The sequence below is a fragment of the Oncorhynchus clarkii genome, chromosome 9 (genome assembly GCF_045791955.1).
Source record: "Oncorhynchus clarkii lewisi isolate Uvic-CL-2024 chromosome 9, UVic_Ocla_1.0, whole genome shotgun sequence".
NCBI classification, from domain to species: Eukaryota; Metazoa; Chordata; class Actinopteri; order Salmoniformes; family Salmonidae; genus Oncorhynchus; species Oncorhynchus clarkii.
In genome coordinates this window covers 68,332,208-68,355,808 of record NC_092155.1, presented here as the reverse complement: position 1 = coordinate 68,355,808, position 23,601 = coordinate 68,332,208, and the positions used below count along the sequence as shown (strand labels likewise).

Sequence of the window (23,601 nt, the reverse complement as noted above, 5' to 3'; positions counted from 1 at the left end):
CTTAGGCTTCTACCTTCAGTTTATACATCTTATACACATTTTACAGACACAATCTATTTTACAATAGTTATTTTTGTTTTGTTTTTAGTCCTTCCTCTATTTCTGATGTCCATCCAGTTTGATTTATATTTGTAACTGTGCAATTTCACAACATTTCTGAATCTATATACATTGTACAGTATGTTTTACATTGGTTATCTTGTTATTAGTCCCACCCTTCAGCTCCATTCAACCCCTCCCATCTATCTCTTAACATCATCCATTTTGGATTTCTATTTGCCATTTATTTTTCAACTGTGCTGATGCTTCACAAAAGTATTGAACATTTCTATTCCCATAGCTTTTACAGATTATACATTTAAAATAAACATTTTTGTTAAAATAATTATTATGTTATTGATTGATTGACTATGATTTTTCAAATCACCCAGTATTGCTATCTGCAGAGTTAGCTCCAGGTAAATGTTGAAAATCTTCAGCCATTCCTGGACCTGTGACCAAAAACGAGCTACATATGGACAATACCAAAAAAAATGATCTAATGACTCTGCCTCTTCACAGCAGAATCTGCAGAGCTGGGAAGACTGTATCCCCCATATATATATATATAACATTCTATTGGTTGCAAGGATTTTGTGTAGTAATTTACATTGAACAATTGTGTAATGCTGTTATTATAAAGGTGCATTTTTATGGTGGAAATTATCTTCCCCAAACTAGAAACTCACACGCTGCTTATATATGCCAGTTAGGCTCTACACCCGTTGAAAAGCTAATTAATGTGCTTCATTTAAAAAAGTTATTTGGCCACTTTAGTTGTGATACAAACCTTATTAAAACATATAGGCCTATGGGCTAGGGTACATGAGGTGTGATACTGACCTTATTAAAACATATAGGCCTATGGGCTAGGGTACATGAGGTGTGATACTGACCTTATTAAAACATATAGGCCTATGGGCTAGACTACATGAGGTGCGATACTGACCTTATTAAAACATATAGGCCTATGGGCTAGGGTACATGAGGTGTGATACTGACCTTATTAAAACATATAGGCCTATGGGCTAGGCTACATGAGGTGTGATACTGACCTTATTAAAACATATAGGCCTATGGGCTAGGCTACATGAGGTGTGATACTGACCTTATTAAAACATATAAGCCTATGAGCTAGACTACATGAGGTGTGATACTGACCTTATTAAAACATATAGGCCTATGTGCTAGTCTACATGAGGTGTGATACTGACCTTATTAAAACATATAAGCCTATGAGCTAGACTACATGAGGTGTGATACAAACCTTATTAAAACATATAGGCCTATGGGCTAGTCTGCATGATGTGTGATACTGACCTTATTAAAACATATAGGCCTATGGGCTAGGCTACATGAGGTGTGATACTGACCTTATTAAAACATATAGGCCTATGGGCTAGGCTACATGAGGTGTGATACTGACCTTATTAAAACATATAGGCCTATGGGCTAGACTACATGAGGTGTGTGACTATGATTTGAAAAAGTCCCCAAGAAAAAGGCATTGTTTCTTATGCTGGGCATCATTCACAAGTGATAATATATAATTCCCAAGTGATAGGCTAATATTGTCACCCATCAGACTATTCTTGATATAAAATTGTCTTTCCATATAATACAAGTGTGACATTTGTTTTGATTTAGACTGGACCATTATCAAATCAACATTTTCCCAGTGGTTTATTGTAATTGCCAGCCAGGTAGGCTATACCCTTGTTGTAAAGAGAAGCAATGTTGTAAAGAGAAGCAATGAAGCAATACATATAGTAGGTCTAGCTTATAGAAAGCTAATGAAATCCTCTTATTTTTATTAGTGGTCATCACTCTGTTTTCTCACGCAATTCCATAGCCTATAGAAATGTTGCACAGCATGAGCTCATGGGCTCTCATTAAGTTTTTGATATTCGATTCGATTTGCATTGATGTCAGAGTGATTAGCGGGTCAATAGAGTACTGAGTACCAGGCAGTTAGCGAGTTTGGTAGGCTACTAATGACCAGCATCAGAGCTTGGAGAAGCCTAATTGCCGTGGAATTTGTCTGCCTTCATGACTGGCAACAGCCCTAGCATAGACACTATTCCCTCAACAAGCTCTCACAGTCTCACTTCAGAATTGGACGCTTGTCCATAAACGTAACATTTTTAAGGTTAAGTTTAGGCATTCATTCTGGCTTTGATTTCAAACAACTCTGTTGTTGTGCTCACTGAGAGACTCAGTGAAGAGGATGATTATGGGAGCACCAGCAGTGTCTACCACCAGAGAGAGACTGATTGTGTCTCTAACACCAGTAACTCATGGAGAAAACTGTCTGAATGTGAGTGCTTGAGTGATTTTAAGTGTGTGTGCGTGTGCACGCAGGTGTGTGTTTGTTGTGTTCTGTGTGTGTGTTAGAGAACAGCCACGCATGCCTAATGGGAGGCAATGAGGCAGGCCTCAGCAGCTCAGCCCTGGGGTTTACAGATGCACTGAGCACCCAGGTGGACACGGAGCAAAGAGCAGAGGCAAGCAGCAGCTGGGCTTTGGCTGAGACAGCACATTCCCAAAGTCTCAGTCCTTTTCAAATGAGCCCCAACTCTCTCCCACTTTTACACTAATCTCTTGCTCGGTTTCTCTCTTTCTCTTTGGCACTTTCTCTCACTTAATTACATTCAATTTAAAGGCTTTACTGGCATGGGAAACATATGTTTACATTGCCAATGCATGTCAAATAGATAAACAAAAGTGAAATGAAAAATGAAAAACTTAACAGTAAACATTACATTACACTCAGTGTGCACATAGCCTGTCTTCTCTTGAGAGCCAGGTCTGCCTCTATCAATAGCAAGGCTATACTCACTGAGTCTGTACAGAGTCAAATCTTTCCTTAAGTTTGGGTCAGTCACAGTGGTCAGGTATTCTGCCACTGTGTACTCACTGTTTAGGGCAAAAATTGTATTCTAGTTCTGTTTTTTGGTTCATTCTTTCCAATGTGTCAAGTAATCATTTTGTTTTCTCATGATTTGGTTGGGTCAAATTGTGTTACTGTCCTGGGGCTCTGTTTGTGTTTGTGAACGGAGCCCCACGACCAGCTTGCTTAGGGGACTCTTCTCAGGTTCATCTCTCTGTAGGTGATGGCTTTGTTATGGAAGGTTTGGGAATCGCTTCCTTTTAGGTGGTTGTAGAATTTAACGTCTCTTTTCTGTATTTTGATGACTAGCTTGTATCGGCCTATTACTGCTCTGCATGCATTATTTGGTGTTTTACACTGAGGATATTTTTGCAGAATTCTGCATGTAGAGTCTCAATTTGGTGTTTTTCCTATTTTGTGAATTCTTGGTTGGTGAGCAGACCCCAGACCTCACAACCATAAAGGGCAATGGGTTCTTTAAATAACTGATTCAAGTATTTTTAGCCAGATCCTAATTGGTAGGTCGAATTTGATGTTCCTTTAGATGGCATCGAAAGCCCTTCTTGCCTTGTCACTCAGATCATTCACAGCTTTGTGGAAGTTACCTGTGGCTCTGAGGTGTATATATAGTTTTTTTGTGTGCTCTAGGGCAACAGTGTCTAGATGGAATTTGTATTTGTGGTCCTGGCAACACCATTATTTTGGTCTTACTAAGATGTTCCACTTCTGTTCAAAAGTTTGGGGTCACTTAGAAATGTCCTTGTTTTTGAAAGAAAATAAAATGTTATGTCCATTAAATTAACACCAAATTGATCGGAAATACAGTGTTGTCACGTTCGTCATAACGATGAGACCAAGGCGCAGGGTGATAAGAATACATTTGTCTTTATTTACACGAAGAACACTAAACAAACTAACAACCCGACCGTGACGCTATAAACACGAGTGCTGACATGCAACTACACATAGACAATAATCCACAAAACCAAAATGGAAAATGGCAACCTAAATAGGATCCCCAATCAGAGACAACGATAAACAGCTGCCTCTGATTGGGGACCAATTCAGGCCCCCATAGACCTACATTTACCTAGACATACCAAAACCCCATAGATATACAAAAAACCCTAGACAGGGTAAAACACACATACCACCCTCGTCACACCCTGACCTAACCAAAATAATAAAGAAAACAAAGATAACTAAGGTCAGGGCCTGACAAGTGTAGACATTAATGTTGTAAATGACTATTGTAACTGGAAACAGCATTTTCTTTTAATGGAATATCTACATAGGCGTACAGAGGCCCATTGTCAGCAACCATCACTCCTGTGTTCCAATGGCACGTTGTGTTAGCTAATCCAAGTTTATCATTTTAAAATGCTAATTGATCATTAGAAAACCCTTTTGCAATTATGTTAACACAGCTGAAACCTGTTGTTCTGATTAAAGAAGCAATAAAACTGGCCTTCTTTAGACTAGTTGAGTATCTGGAGCATCAACATTTGTGGGTTCAATTACAGGCTCAAAATTGCCAGAAACAAAAAACGTTCTTCTGAAACTCGTCAGTCTATTCTTGTTCTGAGAAATAAAGGCTATTCCATGCGGGGAATTGCCAAGAAACTGAATATCTCGTACAACGCTGTGTACTACTCCCTTCACAGAACAGAGCAAACTAGCAGCTAACTAACCAGCGCAAACTAACCAGAATAGAAAGAGTAGTGGGAGGCCCCGGTGCACAACTGAGCAGGAGGACAAGTACATTAGAATATCTAGTTTGCGAAACAGATGCCTCACAAGTCCTCAACTGGCAGCTTCATTAAATAGTACCCGCAAAACACCAGTCTCAACATCAAAGGTGTAGCGGCGACTCCGGGATGCTGGTTATCAGAAAAAAGAATAAACAATTGTGCCGTCTGGTTTGCTTAATATAAGTGATTTTAAATTATTTATACTTTTACTTTTTTGATACTTAAGTATATTTTAAACCAAATACTTTTAGACTTTTACTCAAGTAGTATTTTACTGAGTGACTTACTTGAGTCATTTTCTATTAAGGTATCTTTACATCTACTCAAATATTACAATTGGGTACTTTTTCCACCACTGTTAATCGCTGCCTAAGGTGCTTCAAAAAAGTACTGAGTATAAGGTCTGAATACTTATGTAAATGTAATATTTTTATTAGGATAATGTTTCTTAAAAACCTGTTCTTGCTTTGTCATTATGGGGTAGTGTGTGTAGATTGATGAGGAGAAAAAACAATTTAGAAGAAAGCTGTAATGTATCAAATGGGGAAAAAGTAACAGAGTCTGAATGCTTTTCGAAGGCACTGTAAGGATAATGTTAAAAAGTTTAAGTATAGCCAATTGAAATTTGTGGTCTGTATATTTTATCATTTCATTTAGGATAACATAAACACCACAGTCCTTTTTGGGTTGCAAGGTTTGTATTTTGTCCTGTAGTTCATTCAAGGTAATTGGAGAATCCAGTGGGATCTGGAAGTCTTTAAAAGTTGATTCTAATATTCTAATATTTGTATTTGATCAAGTACAGTGCCTTGCGAAAGTATTCGGCCCCCTTGAACTTTGCGACCTTTTGCCACATTTCAGGCTTCAAACATAAAGATATAAAACTGTATTTTTTTGTGAAGAATCAACAACAAGTGGGACACAATCATGAAGTGGAACGACATTTATTGGATATTTCAAACTTTTTTAACAAATCAAAAACTGAAAAATTGGGCGTGCAAAATTATTCAGCCCCTTTACTTTCAGTGCAGCAAACTCTCTCCAGAAGTTCAGTGAGGATCTCTGAATGATCCAATGTTGACCTAAATGACTAATGATGATAAATACAATCCACCTGTGTGTAATCAAGTCTCCGTATAAATGCATCTGCACTGTGATAGTCGCAGAGGTCCGTTAAAAGCGCAGAGAGCATCATGAAGAACAAGGAACACACCAGGCCTGTCCGAGATACTGTTGTGAAGAAGTTTAAAGCCGGATTTGAATACAAAAAGATTTCCCAAGCTTTAAACATCCCAAGGAGCACTGTGCAAGCGATAATATTGAAATGGAAGGAGTATCAGACCACTGCAAATCTACCAAGACCTGGCCGTCCCTCTAAACTTTCAGCTCATACAAGGAGAAGACTGATCAGAGATGCAGCCAAGAGGCCCATGATCACTCTGGATGAACTGCAGAGATCTACAGCTGAGGTGGGAGACTCTGTCCATAGGACAACAATCAGTCGTATATTGCACAAATATGGCCTTTATGGAAGAGTGGCAAGAAGAAAGCCATTTCTTAAAGATATCCACAAAAAGTGTTGTTTAAAGTTTGCCACAAGACACCTGGAAGACACACCAAACATGTGGAAGAAGGTGCTCTGGTCAGATGAAACCAAAATGGAACTTTTTGGCAACAATGCAAAACGTTATGTTTGGCGTAAAAGCAACACAGCTGAACACACCATCCCCACTGTCAAACATGGTGGTGGCAGCATCATGGTTTGGGCCTGCTTTTCTTCAGCAGGGACAGGGAAGATGGTTAAAATTGATGGGAAGATGGATGGAGCCAAATACAGGACCATTCTGGAAGAAAACCTGATGGAGTCTGCAAAAGACCTGAGACTGGGACGGAGATTTGTCTTCCAACAAGACAATGATCCAAAACATAAAGCAAAATCTACAATGGAATGGTTCAAAAATAAACATATCCAGGTGTTAGAATGGCCAAGTCAAAGTCCAATCGAGAATCTGTGGAATGAACTGAAAACCACTGTTCACAAATGCTCTCCATCCAACCTCACTGAGCTCGAGCTGTTTTGCAAGGAGGAATGGGAAAAAATTTCAGTCTCTCGATGTGCAAAACTGATAGAGACATACCCCAAGCGACTTACAGCTGTAATCGCAGCAAAAGGTGGCGCTACAAAGTATTAACTTAAGGGGGCTGAATAATTTTGCACGCCCAATTTTTCAGTTTTTGATTTGTTAAAAAAGTTTGAAATATCCAATAAATGTCGTTCCACTTCATGATTGTGTCCCACTTGTTGTTGATTCTTCACAAAAAAATACAGTTTTATATCTTTATGTTTGAAGCCTGAAATGTGGCAAAAGGTCGCAAAGTTCAAGAGGGCCGAATACTTTCGCAAGGCACTGTATATGTTTTTGTTGTTTGTTCTTTGTTATAGAGCCCCAAAAATTGGAGAAGTGGTTGATCACTGTTCTGGTTAGATAACTTTTTTGGTAGGTTTCCACACTACTTTCCTTCCATCTATAGCATTTCTCAATATTACTCAGTTCCTTTGGCTTTGATGCCTCATGATTGAGTATTGCTCTGTTCAAGTAGACTGTGATTTTGCTGTGATCTGATAGGGGTGTCAGACTGTGAACGCTCTGAGAGACTCTGGGTTGAGGTCAGTGATAAAGTAGTATACAGCACTACCCCAATCCACAAAAGTTGAGAGAAATTTGACCACAATAACTACCGTGGGATATGCGTCAACAGCAACCTTGGGAAAATCCTCTGCATTATCATTAACAGCAGACTCGTACATTTCCCCAGTGAAAACAACGTACCTAGCAAATGTCAAATTGGTATTTTACCACATTATCGTATGACAGACCACGTATTCACCCTGCACACCCTAATTGACAAACAAACAAACCAAAAAAAAGGCAAAGTCTTCTCATGCTTTGTTGTCTTCAAAAAAACCTTTGACTCAATTTGGCATGAGTCTGCTATACAAATTGATGGAAAGTGGTGTTGGGGGAAAACATACGACATTATAAAATGTTTCTATGCCAATGAAGCCCATTAAATTGAATTGAAGTGAGAGGCAGAGAAAGAGAGAGAGATAGGCAGAGAAGGGGGTAGACAGATTAAGAGAGGTGCAGAGAGAGAGAGTGGCAGAGAGAGAGAGATAAGAACAATGATGTAGACAGAAGATGTTTCATAACCACTGCCTGACACTGGCAGCCCCTTCAAATGAAACACTGACTTGTCCTCACAAGATATGCTGGCTTCGTTTCTCTCCCCACTTTTTCCACTGGAAAGGTTTTAGAGGACAATCCCTAATGTGACATGTGACTGTTATTCACAAATGTGTGCCTGTGTGTTGCAACCTTATTATATGATAGTGAGTGAGTTATTATAGCCCACTATTTTCTTTGCTGCAGTTGATGGAGATTCTCGCCATGTTTGGGAGAATGGATCCCAGGACACTTTCAAGGACATACAAGAGCCTAATGCCTGTACTATTCAGTGTGTGTATTTTGACCATGTCCCTCCCTCTCTGTAGGAGGTATAAACCGTGCAGGGGCGATGCCTGCGTTCCTGCGGACCCCCACTATGATCCAGCCACACCTGGATATGAAGCCCTTCCTCCAGTTCCCCATGGACACAGCTCCACCACAACACAGCATTGGCCTGTTTCACAACTTCAACACTGTGAGTACTGTATTCAACATCGCGAGTACACACACACACACACACACACACACACACACACACACACACACACACACACACACACACACACACACACACACACACACACACACACACACACACCCAACAGATACTAACACAGAATACGCAGATACACATGCACAAGCACACACACACAGACACACACACACACACACACACACAGACACACACACAGACACACACACACACACACACACACACACAGACACACACACACACAGACACACACACACACACACACACAGACACACACACTGCACACACATGATACATACTCAACACACGAACACAGCATACACATACAAACACACACCCAACAGATACTAACACAGAATACGCAGATACACATGCACAAGCACACACACACCACACACCACACACACACACACACACACAGACACACACACTGCACACACATGATACATACTCAACACACGAACACAGCATACACATACAAACACACACCCAACAGATACCAACACAGAATATGCACAAACACACACACACCACACACACTCCATGGATGTAAACTCAGCAAAAAATGATACGTCCCTTTTTCAGGACCCTGTCTTTCAAAGATAATTTGTAAAAATCCAAATAACTTCACAGATCTTCATTGTAAAGTGTTTAAACACTGTTTCCCATGCTTGTTCAATGAACCATAAACAATTAATGAACATACACATGTGGAAGCGTCGTTACAGTTTACAATCACTTTGGCACTAATTTCAGAACCTAGTGGTCATTTTTCAAAACTCTAGACACAAAACTCAAAATGGTTATCACTTGTAACACAGGCTGTCCAATGTTCAAAACATTGCATTGTGCATTCATATCTTTAAAGAAACCTTGCACTTGCAGAATCATTGGTTCAAATAACTAATTTATCATGAAATACCATAGTAACATTCATTTAGATCACCCACACATAAGATACCGATAGTTTCACTGTGTAGTTGTTTGTACAATCATTAAATATTGTAGTACAAAATTTGTGATACATGTTTCAATATGCTACTACATGTACATACATCACTGTAAACAGACTAGTAGAGAGAATATTACAGACACTGGAATCATTGAACAAAATCTGACATTTATTGATAAAATACAATAAAATCACTCATAGGTTTCTTTGAATCAAAGCAAAAATAATTAGCTACCAAAAAATTAAAAAACTACAGTAAAACATCAACTGCAGTGTTCCTCAGCTGGCTTACTGTAAAAAGCCAAACAAATGATTGATAACTGTACTTCTATATTTCCATCAACCCTTTCTTGTGGATTTGGCCACAGCTTCTCATCCACATCACAATGGATGTTTTTATTAGCCAAACATCTTGGGAAGAATCTTCGGGCATGGCGAATCAAGGCCTGACACTGGTCTGCCGTGATGTCATTGCATGCGTCATTCATGGCCTGGAGAAGGGCGGCTTGTTCGTGAGGGCGCCTATCATATACCTTCCACCTCCACTTGGAGAAAAATTGCCAGCTCTACAGACCTGATTTAGCTCATCAAGGAAAGTTACATTCGAACAGCGAATCATGTGGCTGCCTGCAACTCAATATATAGAGTCTATAGAGTAGAGAGCTTTAGTTGTTGTTCGACCAAACATTAGAACAGGCAAGATGAGTAATCTAAGCAACTTTGACCGTGGTATGATTGTTGATGCCACATAATTCCAGCATCTCAGAAACAGCTGCCTTCCTGGGATTTTTACCCATTACAGTCTCTAGAGTTTCCAGAGAATGGTGCGATGAACAAAACACACTCAGTGAAAGGCATTTCTGTGGGAAAAAACACCTTGTTAATGAGAGAGGTCAGAGGAGAATGTCCAGACTCATTCAAGCTAACAGAAAGGCCACAAATGCTCAAATAACAGCTGTTTAAAACAGTGGTGTGCAGAAGGGCATCTCTTACTGTAACGTACAACACCGTGAATAATTCAGGCTGTTATGGAGGCAAAAGGGGGTCGTACCCAGTACTCGATAGGTGTACCTAATAAAGTGGCCAGTGAGTGTACAATAATGTCAAATCTGAAAACATGGTCTGGAAAAGTGGTACATGGGACCATAGAAACAGTGTCGGATAAAGAATGATGATGAAATATTACATCCATAGATAATATAGTTCAATTGGTTCATGTTCCACGGTAATTGGTGTCAATGGATCCCGTTATCCTGAAACTTTCATGACCTAAACATGGAATTTTGTTTGTCAGTTTCTGTAAAACTATGCATTAAGAGTAATGCAACAGTACCTTACCATTTTGAGCAGTTGTATCAATTGATAGTTAGATCATTGTAATGAAATTAATAGACATTCATCTCAGATGTAATGTGTGAATTGCATTTTGAAATGGTAATACTTTGATGTTAAGTTGTGTCATTTTGAACAGGTGATTTTAGTTCAATGTACAAATGATCTTAGCTTCATGTGTATTGTATCCAAGCAATTGGATAATTAAGGCAATTAAGGTCACAGTTATGAAAACTTAGAGGACTTTCTACTGACTCTGAAAAACACCAAAAGAAAGATTCCCAGGGTCCCTGCTCATCTGCGTGAACGTGCCTTAGGCATGCTGCAAGAAGGCATGAGGACTGCAGATGTGGCCAGGGTAATAGATTGCAATGTCCATACTGTGAGATGCCTAAGACAGCGCTAAAGGGAGACAAGACGGACAGCTGATCGTCCTCGCAGTGGCAGACCACGTGTAACTACACCTGCACAGGATAGGTACATCCGAACATCACACCTGAGGGACAGGTACAGGATGGAAACAACAGCTGCCCGAGTTACACCAGGAACGCACAATCCCTCCATCAGTGCTCAGACTGTCCGCAACAGGCTGAGTGAGGCTGGACTGAGGGCTTGTAGGCCTGTTGTAAGGCAGGTCCTCACCAGACATCCCCGGCAACAACGTCACCTATGGGCACAAACCCACCGTCGCTGGAACAGACAGGGCTGGCAAAAAGTGCTCTTCACTGATGAGTCGCGGTTTTGTCTCACCAGGTGTGATGGTCGTATTCGCGTTTATCGTCGAAGGAATGAGCGTTACACCGAGGCCTGTACTCTGGAATGGGAACGATTTGGAGGTGGACTGAGCTTGTTGTCATTGCAGGCAATCTCAACGCTGTGCGTTACAAGGAAAACCTCCTCCTCCCTCATGTGGTACCCTTACTGCAGGCTCATCCTGACACGACCCTCCAGCATGACAATGCCACCAGCCATACTGCTTGTTCTGTGTGTGATTTCCTGCAAGGCAAGAATGTCAGTGTTCTGCCATGGCCAGCGAAGAGGCCGGATCTCAATCCCATTGAGCACGTCTGGGACCTGTTGGATCGGAGGGTGAGGGCGAGGGCTAGGGCCATTCCATGCCTTGGTGGAAAAGTGGGGTAACATCTCACAGCAAGAACTGGCAAATCTGGTGAAGTCCATTAGGACGAGATGCACTGCAGTACTTAATGCAGCTGGAACAGGTGCATGGATCAGTGCCCTTAACCACTGCGCCACCCGGGAGGCCCATGGGGGCATTGTCATGCTGAAACAGGAATGGGCCTTCCCCAAACTTTTGCCACAAAGTTGGAATTACAGAATCGTCTAGAATGTCATTGTATGCTGTAGCGTTGAGATATCCCTTCACTGGAACTTAGGAGCCTGAACCATGAAAAGCCCCAGACCATTATTCCGCCTCCACCAAACTTTACAGTTGGCACTATGCATTGGGGCAGGTAGCATTTTCCTGGCATCCACCTAACACAGATTAATCCGCCGGACTACCAGATGGTGAAGCGTGATTCATCGCGCCAGAGAACGCGTTTCGATTGCTCCAGAATCAAATGGCAGTGAGCTTTACACCACTCCAGCCGACACTTGGCATTGCGCATGGTGATCTTAGGCTTATTTGTGACTGTAGTGAGTGTTGTAACCGAAGACAAACAATTTTTACGCACTACGCACTTCAGCATTCGATGGTCCCGTTCTGTGAACTTGTGTGGCCTACCACTTCGCAGCTTAGCCGTTGTTTCTCCTAGACGTTTCTACTTCACAATAACATAACTTACAGTTGACCGGAGCAGTTCTAGCAGGGCAGAAATTTGACGAACTGACTTGTTGGAAAGGTGACATTCTTTCCTAGGTGGCATCTACACAGGCAGCCCAATTCTGATATTTTTTTCCACTAATTGGTCTTTTGACCAATCACAAGATCTTTTTCAAAGCTGATCTGATTGGTCAAAAATTGGGCTGCCTGTGCCTCTGTGTCCTCAGGCCAGACCTGGGTTCAAATTCTACTTGAAATCTTTAAATTACTATCTGCGTTACCTTTAGCCTGTGTGTAGTGCCAGGTGGGCAGGGTATACACTTCTGGGACTATTCTATTGGTTCCAGTTCGCCAGACAAACTCAATCAAGCTCAGCTAAAGCATTTGAAAGAGAAGGTATACTTTTCCAACTCCGGGCTATGAGTTATGGGTTATCATTTTGATTAGGAGGATATTTTGCATTTCACCATACTCAACATATTATTCAACATTGCTGTGCATTGCATTCTCATGATGGCCAATTAGGAAATGCATTATAAACAGTACAGTGTGTTCTGCTGTTCAGCAGAATCAATAGAACTGGATTGTTCTATTATAAATACATCGTTTTAATAATGATCTAAAAGACTAAACACACAGTACAGTGTTGGCACATAGAACAGAAACATAGTATAGTGTTGGGACATAGCAACATAATATAGTGTTGGGACATAGCAACATAATATAGTGTTGGGACATAGCAACATAATATAGTGTTGGGACATAGAACAGCAACATAGTATAGTGTTGGGACATAGCAACATAATATAGTGTTGGGACATAGCAACATAATATAGTGTTGGGACATAGCAACATAATATAGTGTTGGGACATAGAACAGCAACATAGTATAAAGTGGGCACATAGCATAGCATCATAGTACAGTGTTGGGACATAGAACAGCAACATAGTATAAAGTGGGCACATAGCATAGCATCATAGTACAGTGTTGGGACATAGCAACATAATATAGTGTTGGGACATAGCATAGCATCATAGTACAGTGTTGGGACATAGCAACATAATATAGTGTTGGGACATAGCATAGCATCATAGTACAGTGTTGGGACATAGCAACATAATATAGTGTTGGGACATAGCATAGCATCATAGTACAGTGTTGGGACATAGCAACATAATATAGTGTTGGGACATAGCATAGCATCATAGTACAGTGTTGGGACATAGCAACATAATATAGTGTTGGGACATAGCATTGCATCATAGTACAGTGTTGGGACATTCAACATAATATAGTGTTGGGACATAGCATAGCATCATAGTACAGTGTTGGGACATAGCAACATAATATAGTGTTGGGACATAGCATAGCAACATAGTATAAAGTGGGCACATAGCATAGCATCATAATACAGTGTTGGGACATAGCATAGCAACATAGTATAAATTGGGGACATAGCATAGCATCATAATACAGTGTTGGGACATAGCAACATAATATAGTGTTGGGACATAGCATAGCATCATAATACAGTGTTGGGACATAGCATAGCAACATAGTATAAAGTGGGGACGTAGCATAGCATCATAGTACAGTGTTGGGACATAGCAACATAATATAGTGTTGGGACATAGCATAGCAACATAGTATAAAGTGGGGACATAGCATAGCATCATAGTATAGTGTTGGGACATAACATAGCGACATAGTATAAAGTGGGGACATAGCATAGCATCATAGTATAGTGTTGGGACATAGCATAGCAACATAATATAGTGTTGGGACATAGCATAGCAACATAGTATAGTGTTGGGACAAAGCATAGCAACATAGTATAGTGTTGACACAGAGCATAGCAACATAGAATAGTGTTGGGACATAGCATAGCAACAAAGTATAGTGTTGGGACATAGCATAGCAACATAGTATAGTGTTGGGACATAGAATAGCAACAAAGTATAGTGTTGGGATGTAACATAGCAACAAAGTATAGTGTTGGGACATAGCATAGCAACATAGTATAGTGTTAGCACTTAGCAACATAGTATAGTGTTAGCACTTAGCAACATAGTATAGTGTTGGGACTTAGCATAGAAACAGAGTATAGTGTTACCACTTAGCAACATAGTATAGTGTTGGGACATAGTTTAGCAACATAGTATTCGTGTTGGGACGTAGCATAGCAACATAGTATAGTGTTAGTACTTAGCAACACAGTATAGTGTTGGGATATAGAAAGACAACATAAGATAGTGTTGGGACGTAGCATAGCAACATAGTATTAGTGTTGGGACGTAGCATAGCAACATAGTATAGTGTTAGCACTTAGCAACATAGTATAGTGTTGGGATATAGAAAAACAACATAAGATAGTGTTGGGACGTAGCATAGCAACATAGTATAGTGTTGGGACGTAGCATAGCAACATAGTATAGTGTTGGGACGTAGCATAGCAACATAGTATAGTGTTAGCACTTAGCAACATAGTTTAGTGTTGGGATATAGAAAGACAACATAAGATAGTGTTGGGACGTAGCATAGCAACATAGTATAGTGTTGGGACGTAGCATAGCAACATAGTATAGTGTTGGGATATGAACAGCAACATAATATAGTGTTGTGACATAACATATCAACATAGCATTGTGTTGGCCCATAGAATAGCAACATCGTATAGTGTTGGGACATAGAATAGAAACATAGTATAGTGTTGGTATATAGTATAGCAACATAGTATTGTGTTGGGACATAGCAACATAGTATAGTGTTGGGACATAGCAACATAGTATAGTGTTGGGACATAGCATAGCAACATAGCATGGTGTTGGCACATAGAATAGCAACATCGTATAGTGTTGGGACATAGAATACTGTTACAATAGCAACATAGCATAGTGTTGGTATATAGTATAGCAACATAGTATTGTGTTGGGACATAGCAACCTAGTATAGTGTTGGGACATAGCGACATAGTATAGTGTTGGGACATAGCATAGCAACATAGAATAGTGTTGGGACATAGCATCATAGTATAGTGTTGGGACATAGCAACATAGTATAGTGTTGGGACATAGCATAGCAACATAGTATAGTGTTGGGACGTAGCATAGCAACATAGTATAGTGTTAGTACTTAGCAACACAGTATAGTGCTGGGATATAGAAAGACAACATAAGATAGTGTTGGGACGTAGCATAGCAACATAGTATTAGTGTTGGGACGTAGCGTAGCAACATAGTATAGTGTTAGCACTTAGCAACATAGTATAGTGTTGGGATATAGAAAAACAACATAAGATAGTGTTGGGACGTAGCATAGCAACATAGTATTAGTGTTGGGACGTAGCATAGCAACATAGTATAGTGTTGGGATATGAACAGCAACATAATATAGTGTTGTGACATAGCATATCAACATAGCATTGTGTTGGCACATAGAATAGCAACATAGCATAGTGTTGGTATATAGTATAGCAACATAGTATTGTGTTGGGACATAGCAACATAGTATAGTGTTGGGACATAGCGACATAGTATAGTGTTGGGACATAGCATAGCAACATAGAATAGTGTTGGGACATAGCATCATAGTATAGTGTTAGTATATAGCATAGCAACATAGTGTAGTGTTGGGACATAGCAACATAGTATAGTGTTGGGACATAGCAACATAGTTTAGTGTTGGGACATAGCATAGCAACATAGTGTAGTGTTGGGGGACATAGCATAGCAACATAGATATTTACATCTCACAGGCCTGGTCAGTTCAGTTTGGCTCCATGCGGCTCAGGACTGTGAAACACCCTGCTAACTATCAGTTCCCAGTACTCCTTTTTAGCACGGTGGATATCTATATTTTTCCAGTGGGATCTATTGACGCCTGCATACTGTTCGTTGGCACTCAAAGTCAGGTAGTTTTAACTGCTGCTGACCAGTAGATGGTGATGTTGCAGAGGCTGGGAGAGGACAACTTAACCTTACCAACTACATATTAGGGACCATTAAGAAACGGACTACTCTATTGTGTGCACCTAAAGACAATTGAGTGCTGAGTGACAGACAGTGACAGTGAGGATTCGCTCGGACAGGTATTTTATTTGGAACCGGTGGGAGGGGAGTCTGTGGGGTCTAGAATGTTGGCTAGAAGTTGTTGAACTGTTTTGGTTTTACATTGTGTCTATGGCAGTGCAATACATGTGTTGTTACTTCTGCCATAGAGGCTTCTAGTTGCATATGAAAGGGTCCGTCTTGGCCTGTACATACATATAGCCCATTATAGCACAACAGTACATATAGCCCATTATAGCACAACAGTACATATAGCCCATTATAGCACAACAGTACATATAGCCCATTATAGCACAACAATACATATAGCCCATTATATCACAACAGTACATATAGCCCATTATAGCACAACAGTACATATAGCCCATTATAGCACAACAGTACATATAGCCCATTATAGCACAACAGTACATATAGCCCATTATAGCACAACAGTACATATAGCCCATTATAGCACAACAGTACATATAGCCCATTATAGCACAACAATACATATAGCCCATTATAGCACAACAATACATATAGCCCATTATAGCACAACAATACATATAGCCCATTATAGCACAACAATACATATAGCCCATTATAGCACAACAATACATATAGCCCATTATAGCACAACAGTACATATAGCCCATTATAGCACAACAATACATATAGCCCATTATAGCACAACAGTACATATAGCCCATTATAGCACAACAATACATATAGCCCATTATAGCACAACAATACATATAGCCCATTATAGCACAACAATACATATAGCCCATTATAGCACAACAATACATATAGCCCATTATAGCACAACAGTACATATAGCCCATTATAGCACAACAATACATATAGCCCATTATAGCACAACAGTACATATAGCCCATTATAGCACAACAATACATATAGCCCATTATAGCACAACAATACATATAGCCCATTATAGCACAACAATACATATAGCCCATTATAGCACAACAATACATATAGCCCATTATAGCACAACAATACATATAGCCCATTATAGCACAACAATACATATAGCCCATTATAGCACAACAATACATATAGCCCATTATAGCACAACAATACATATAGCCCATTATAGCACAACAATACATATAGCCCATTATAGCACAACAATACATATAGCCCATTATAGCACAACAATACATATAGCCCATTATATCACAACAGTACATATATTCATTATAGCACAACAGTACATATAGCCCATTATAGCACAACAGTACATATAGCCCATTATAGCACAACAATACATATAGCCCATTATATCACAACAGTACATATAGCCCATTATAGCAAAACAGTACATATAGCCCATTATAGCACAACAGTACATATAGGATCAATGAGAGAGAGAGAGAGAGAGAGAGAGAGAGAGAGAGAGAGAGATGTTTTCTTGCGCAGTGAAAGGAGATCTGTAGAAAATAGTTTGTTGTGGTCATTATATATTTTTCTCAATGACAGTTCAACCATATTAATTAAACAATCATGTCGTTGACCTTTAATAACGATCCTTGGTGACTGTCCGTTGTCGTCATAGCTGGCTAACGTTTAAGCCTGTTTTATTTATTTAACCAGGTAAGTTGACTGAGAACACATTCTCATTTACAACAAAAACCTGGGGACAGGGGAGAGCAGGGGGATGAAGGAGCCAATTGGAAGCCGGGGATGATTAGGTGGCCATGATGGTATGAGGGTCAGATTGGGAATTTAGCCAGGACACCAGGGTTAACACCCTACTCTGATGATAAGTGCCATGGGATCTTTAGTGACCACAGAGAGTCAGGACACCTGTTTAACTTCTCATCAGAAAGACGGCACCCTGCACAGGGCAATGTCCCCAATCTCTGCATGACTAAAAGCAGCAACACTAAAAGCACGACATTAGTTAGTAGTAAATTCGTTTTAGTGGTTACTTTGAGAGTTGAGAGATACCGTCACATTTAGGGAGAGAGAGATACCAAATCTTAAGCCTTTCAGTGATGGTACAGTAGCCTGTAGGTGGTTTACTACATAAGCAGGTATATAATCAAATGGCCACCCAGACTATTTGCATTGACCAGCCCCCCCGTATATATACCCTAATTATTGTTATTTTATTGTCTTACTTTTATTCTATTTTAAAAGTTTTATTTTATTTATTAAATCTATTCTTAACTCTATTTTCTTAAAACTGCATGGTTGGTTAAGGGCTTGTAGATGAGTCTTTCATGGTAAGGTGTTGTATTCGGTGCATGTGACAAAGACAATTTGATGTATTTTTATTGCTCTTTGTGCTGGTAACTTACATTAAGCAGGATCTCAATGTCTGAGGAGATAGCTGAAGGCTAAATAAAAAATACTTTTTCATAGCCTCTAATATTAAATGGTCTGCCTGACTGTCTTCTCCCAATGACCTGTAACTTGAATGCCTCTACAATGTGATTTGTTCTACACCTGGCTGTGTGCCTGTCTGGCCCAGTGTGCCTTGAGACACTGCATCATTTATCAGCAGCTACTGGTGGTACTAGGTTAAAGGCTGAGGTAGGTAGGTGGCCCACGCATGCAAGCACACACCTCGCTCAGGCGGCAGATTCAGGAATTTACAACAAAGCTGTCTGATCATGAGAGCCATGTGCAGACTTGTTGAATCTTACCTGCTGTAGCCCCCACCTGCATCTCTCTCTCTCTCTCTCTCTCTCTCTCTCTCTCTCCCTCTCTCTATGTCCCTCCCCCTCTCTCTATGTCCCTCCCCCTCTCTCTATGTCCCTCCCCCTCTCTCTATGTCCCTCCCCCTCTCTCTATGTCCCTCTCTCTATGTCCCTCTCTCTATGTCCCTCTCTCTATGTCCCTCTCCCTCTCTCTATGTCCCTCTCCCTCTCTCTATGTCCCTCCCCCTCTCTCTATGTCCCTCCCCCTCTCTCTATGTCCCTCCCCCTCTCTCTATGTCCCTCCCCCTCTCTCTATGTCCCTCCCGCTCTCTCTATGTCCCTCCCCCTCTCTCTATGTCCCTCCCCCTCTCTCTATGTCCCTCCCCCTCTCTCTATGTCCCTCCCCCTCTCTCTATGTCCCTCCCCCTCTCTCTATGTCCCTCCCCCTCTCTCTATGTCCCTCCCCCTCTCTCTATGTCCCTCCCCCTCTCTCTATCTATCTCTCTCTCTCCCTCTCCCTTCAAACTACTTTCTCTAATACTAGAGCCTCAGGTGCTCTCTATACAGTGCCTTGCGAAAGTATTCGGCCCCCTTGAACTTTGCGACCTTTTGCCACATTTCAGGCTTCAAACATAAAGATATAAAACTGTATTTTTTTGTGAAGAATCAACAACAAGTGGGACACAATCATGAAGTGGAACAACATTTATTGGATATTTCAAACTTTTTTAACAAATCAAAAACTGAAAAATTGGGCGTGCAAAATTATTCAGCCCCTTTACTTTCAGTGCAGCAAACTCTCTCCAGAAGTTCAGTGAGGATCTCTGAATGATCCAATGTTGACCTAAATGGCTAATGATGATAAATACAATCCACCTGTGTGTAATCAAGTCTCCGTATAAATGCACCTGCACTGTGATAGTCTCAGAGGTCCGTTAAAAGCGCAGAGAGCATCATGAAGAACAAGGAACACACCAGGCCGGTCCGAGATACTGTTGTGAAGAAGTTTAAAGCCGGATTTGGATACAAAAAGATTTCCCAAGCTTTAAACATCCCAAGGAGCACTGTGCAAGCGATAATATGGAAATGGAAGGAGTATCAGACCACTGCAAATCTACCAAGACCTGGCCGTCCCTCTAAACTTTCAGCTCATACAAGGAGAAGACTGATCAGAGATGCAGCCAAGAGGCCCATGATCACTCTGGATGAACTGCAGAGATCTACAGCTGAGGTGGGAGTCTCTGTCCATAGGACAACAATCAGTCGTATATTGCACAAATCTGGCCTTTATGGAAGAGTGGCAAGAAGAAAGCCATTTCTTAAAGATATCCATAAAAAGTGTTGTTTAAAGTTTGGCACAAGCCACCGGGGAGACACACCAAACATGTGGAAGAAGGTGCTCTGGTCAGATAAAACCAAAATTGAACTGTTTGGCAACAATGCAAAACGTTATGTTTGGCGTAAAAGCAACAGAGCTCATCACCCTGAACACACCATCCCCACTGTCAAACATGGTGGTGGCAGCATCATGGTTTGGGCCTGCTTTTCTTCAGCAGGGACAGGGAAGATGGTTAAAATTGATGGGAAGATGGATGGAGCCAAATACAGGACCATTCTGGAAGAAAACCTGATGGAGTCTGCAAAAGACCTGAGACTGGGACGGAGATTTGTCTTCCAACAAGACAATGATCCAAAACATAAAGCAAAATCTACAATGGAATGGTTCAAAAATAAACATATCCAGGTGTTAGAATGGCCAAGTCAAAGTCCAGACCTGAATCCAATCGAGAATCTGTGGAAAGAACTGAAAACTGCTGTTCACAAATGCTCTCCATCCAACCTCACTGAGCTCGAGCTGTTTTGCAAGTAGGAATGGGAAAAAATGTCAGTCTCTCGATGTGCAAAACTGATAGAGACAGACCCCAAGCGACTTACAGCTGTAATCGCAGCAAAAGGTGGCGCTACAAAGTATTAACTTAAGGGGGCTGAATAATTTTGCACGCCCAATTTTTCAGTTTTTGATTTGTTAAAAAAGTTTGAAATATCCAATAAATGTCGTTCCACTTCATGATTGTGTCCCACTTGTTGTTGATTCTTCACAAAAAAATACAGTTTTATATCTTTATGTTTGAAGCCTGAAATGTGGCAAAAGGTCGCAAAGTTCAAGGGTCCGAATACTTTCGCAAGGCACTGTATCTGTCTAAACTGTGGAAGGTCTAATCTCACATGGTACATATAATCCTGCCCCTCTTCTGAGACCTCCTGATGAATATTTCCCCGAAGGACCCTGAAACAGACTATGATTTAGCACTTTAAGTGGAATGAGTTCTGATGTGTGTAATTTTTGAGTTTGCATGTGATAGAGAGAGAGAGAGAGAGAAAGAGAGAGAGAGAGAGAGAGAGAGAGGGGAGTAGATGAGACAGACACTTGCTAGCTAGGTGATGTGTCAGTAGAGAAAGGACAGAGATGTTCCTTATGGCAACATAGAGACACAAGACAGAAGGATTAAAGACAGAGAGGAAGAAAAGAGAGAGAGATGGATGGAAAGCACCACTAGATACATTAACTACTGAGTTTATACCAGAGTGAAGAGACAGAGACACACTCCCTCAATGTGTCTCTGGAAGCATGCAGCTTAAAGATCCAGCCGACTCAGACCAGGAGAAGAGGGTGAGTATAGAACCAGAAGCAGCAGTAGTGTTGAATACAGAGAGATATGGGACAGAGGCGAGTGATTTCATGTTGAGATACTCTAAGCCTGGGCAGGACTCAAAAGCAGAAACTTCGGTACACACACGCATGCACACACACACACACGCTTGCACGCCGGCGGGCACACATGCAAACACACACAAACACGTTGGGCTTCAAAGGATGTTTCGTCTGGCATGGTGGAGTTGTTGCTCCTCTTGTCACAGCATGAAACAGAGCAGTGTATAGTTGGAATGTATGTTTAGCGCCACAGCTGAAACATTTCATCTTTCACGGCAATGATAAACGCACACAGAGAGAGAGAGATAGAGGGAAGGAAGATGAGAAAGAGAGAGAAAGAGAGAAAAGAAGTGGAGAGAGAGAGATAGAGGGAAGGAAGATGAGAAAGAAACACAGCGAGAGAGAAAAGTGAGAAAAAACCTTGGCTTTTATTGTGGTGCATGCAGTTGTTTAGTGCTGTGTGTTTGAGATGTGTGGTATGCAGTTGTTTAGTGCTGTGTGTTTGAGAGGTGTGGTATGCAGTTGTTTAGTGCTGTGTGTTTGAGAGGTGTGGTATGCAGTTGTTTAGTGCTGTGTGTTTGAGAGGTGTGGTATGCAGTTGTTTAGTGCTGTGTGTTTGAGAGGTGTGGTATGCAGTTGTTTAGTGCTGTGTGTTTGAGAGGTGTGGTATGCAGTTGTTTAGTGCTGTGTGTTTGAGAGGTGTGGTATGCAGTTGTTTAGTGCTGTGTGTTTGAGAGGTGTGGTATGCAGTTGTTTAGTGCTGTGTGTTTGAGAGGTGTGGTATGCAGTTGTTTAGTGCTGTGTGTTTGAGAGGTGTGGTATGCAGTTGTTTAGTGCTGTGTGTTTGAGAGGTGTGGTATGCAGTTGTTTAGTGCTGTGTGTTTGAGAGGTGTGGTATGCAGTTGTTTAGTGCTGTGTGTTTGAGAGATGTGTGGTATGCTGCTGTCTGGGCTGTGTGTTTGAGAGATGTGTGGTATGCCGCTGTCTGGGCTGTGTGTTTGAGAGATGTGTGGTATGCCGCTGTCTGGGCTGTGTGTTTGAGAGATGTGTGGTATGCCGCTGTCTGGGCTGTGTGTTTGAGAGATGTGTGGTATGTTAATGTCTGGGCTGTGTGTTTGAGAGATGTGTGGTATGCTGCTGTCTGGGCTGTGTGTTTGAGAGATGTGTGGTATGTTAATGTCTGGGCTGTGTGTTTGAGAGATGTGTGGTATGCCGCTGTCTGGGCTGTGTGTTTGAGAGATGTGTGGTATGCCGCTGTCTGGGCTGTGTGTTTGAGAGATGTGTGGTATGTTAATGTCTGGGCTGTGTGTTTGAGAGATGTGTGGTATGCTGCTGTCTGGGCTGTGTGTTTGAGAGATGTGTGGTATGCCGGTGTTTGGGCTGTTTTACAGACATTGTTGTGATTCTGTTTTCTGTTGAATGACCAATCAGCAGTTGAAACAATAACAAAGCTCACTCAGTGTCACAGTTTCAGTAAAAACATGAGGGATGAGGAGGGAGAAATGTAACCACTCTCAAATTCATAGACAGAGCTATGGATGCATGGACTGACCATTCATGATATCAACATTATAGTTTTGACCATGTTTTGAGGCTGTACAGTGTTTGTTTACATTTACTTTGTTTACAAACATTGGAGTAAAACAAGCTTCTATTTTGGGTTCTGATGGGGTACAACAATTAAACTAAGCTCATGAGGCAT

General features: G+C 41.0%; 1 protein-coding gene across 1 annotated transcript in view; it reads left to right on the top strand.

Annotated features, from left to right (window-relative positions):
• The window catches only part of LOC139416854 (zinc finger protein 385A-like), a 153,835-nt gene that overhangs the window by 78,615 nt on the left and 51,619 nt on the right, over window positions 1-23,601 (top strand). Inside the window, exon 2 of the mRNA XM_071165990.1 lies at window positions 8,234-8,382. Within this exon, the coding sequence (XP_071022091.1) occupies window positions 8,234-8,382 (149 nt within the window). The remainder of the gene's footprint in view (window positions 1-8,233; window positions 8,383-23,601) is intronic.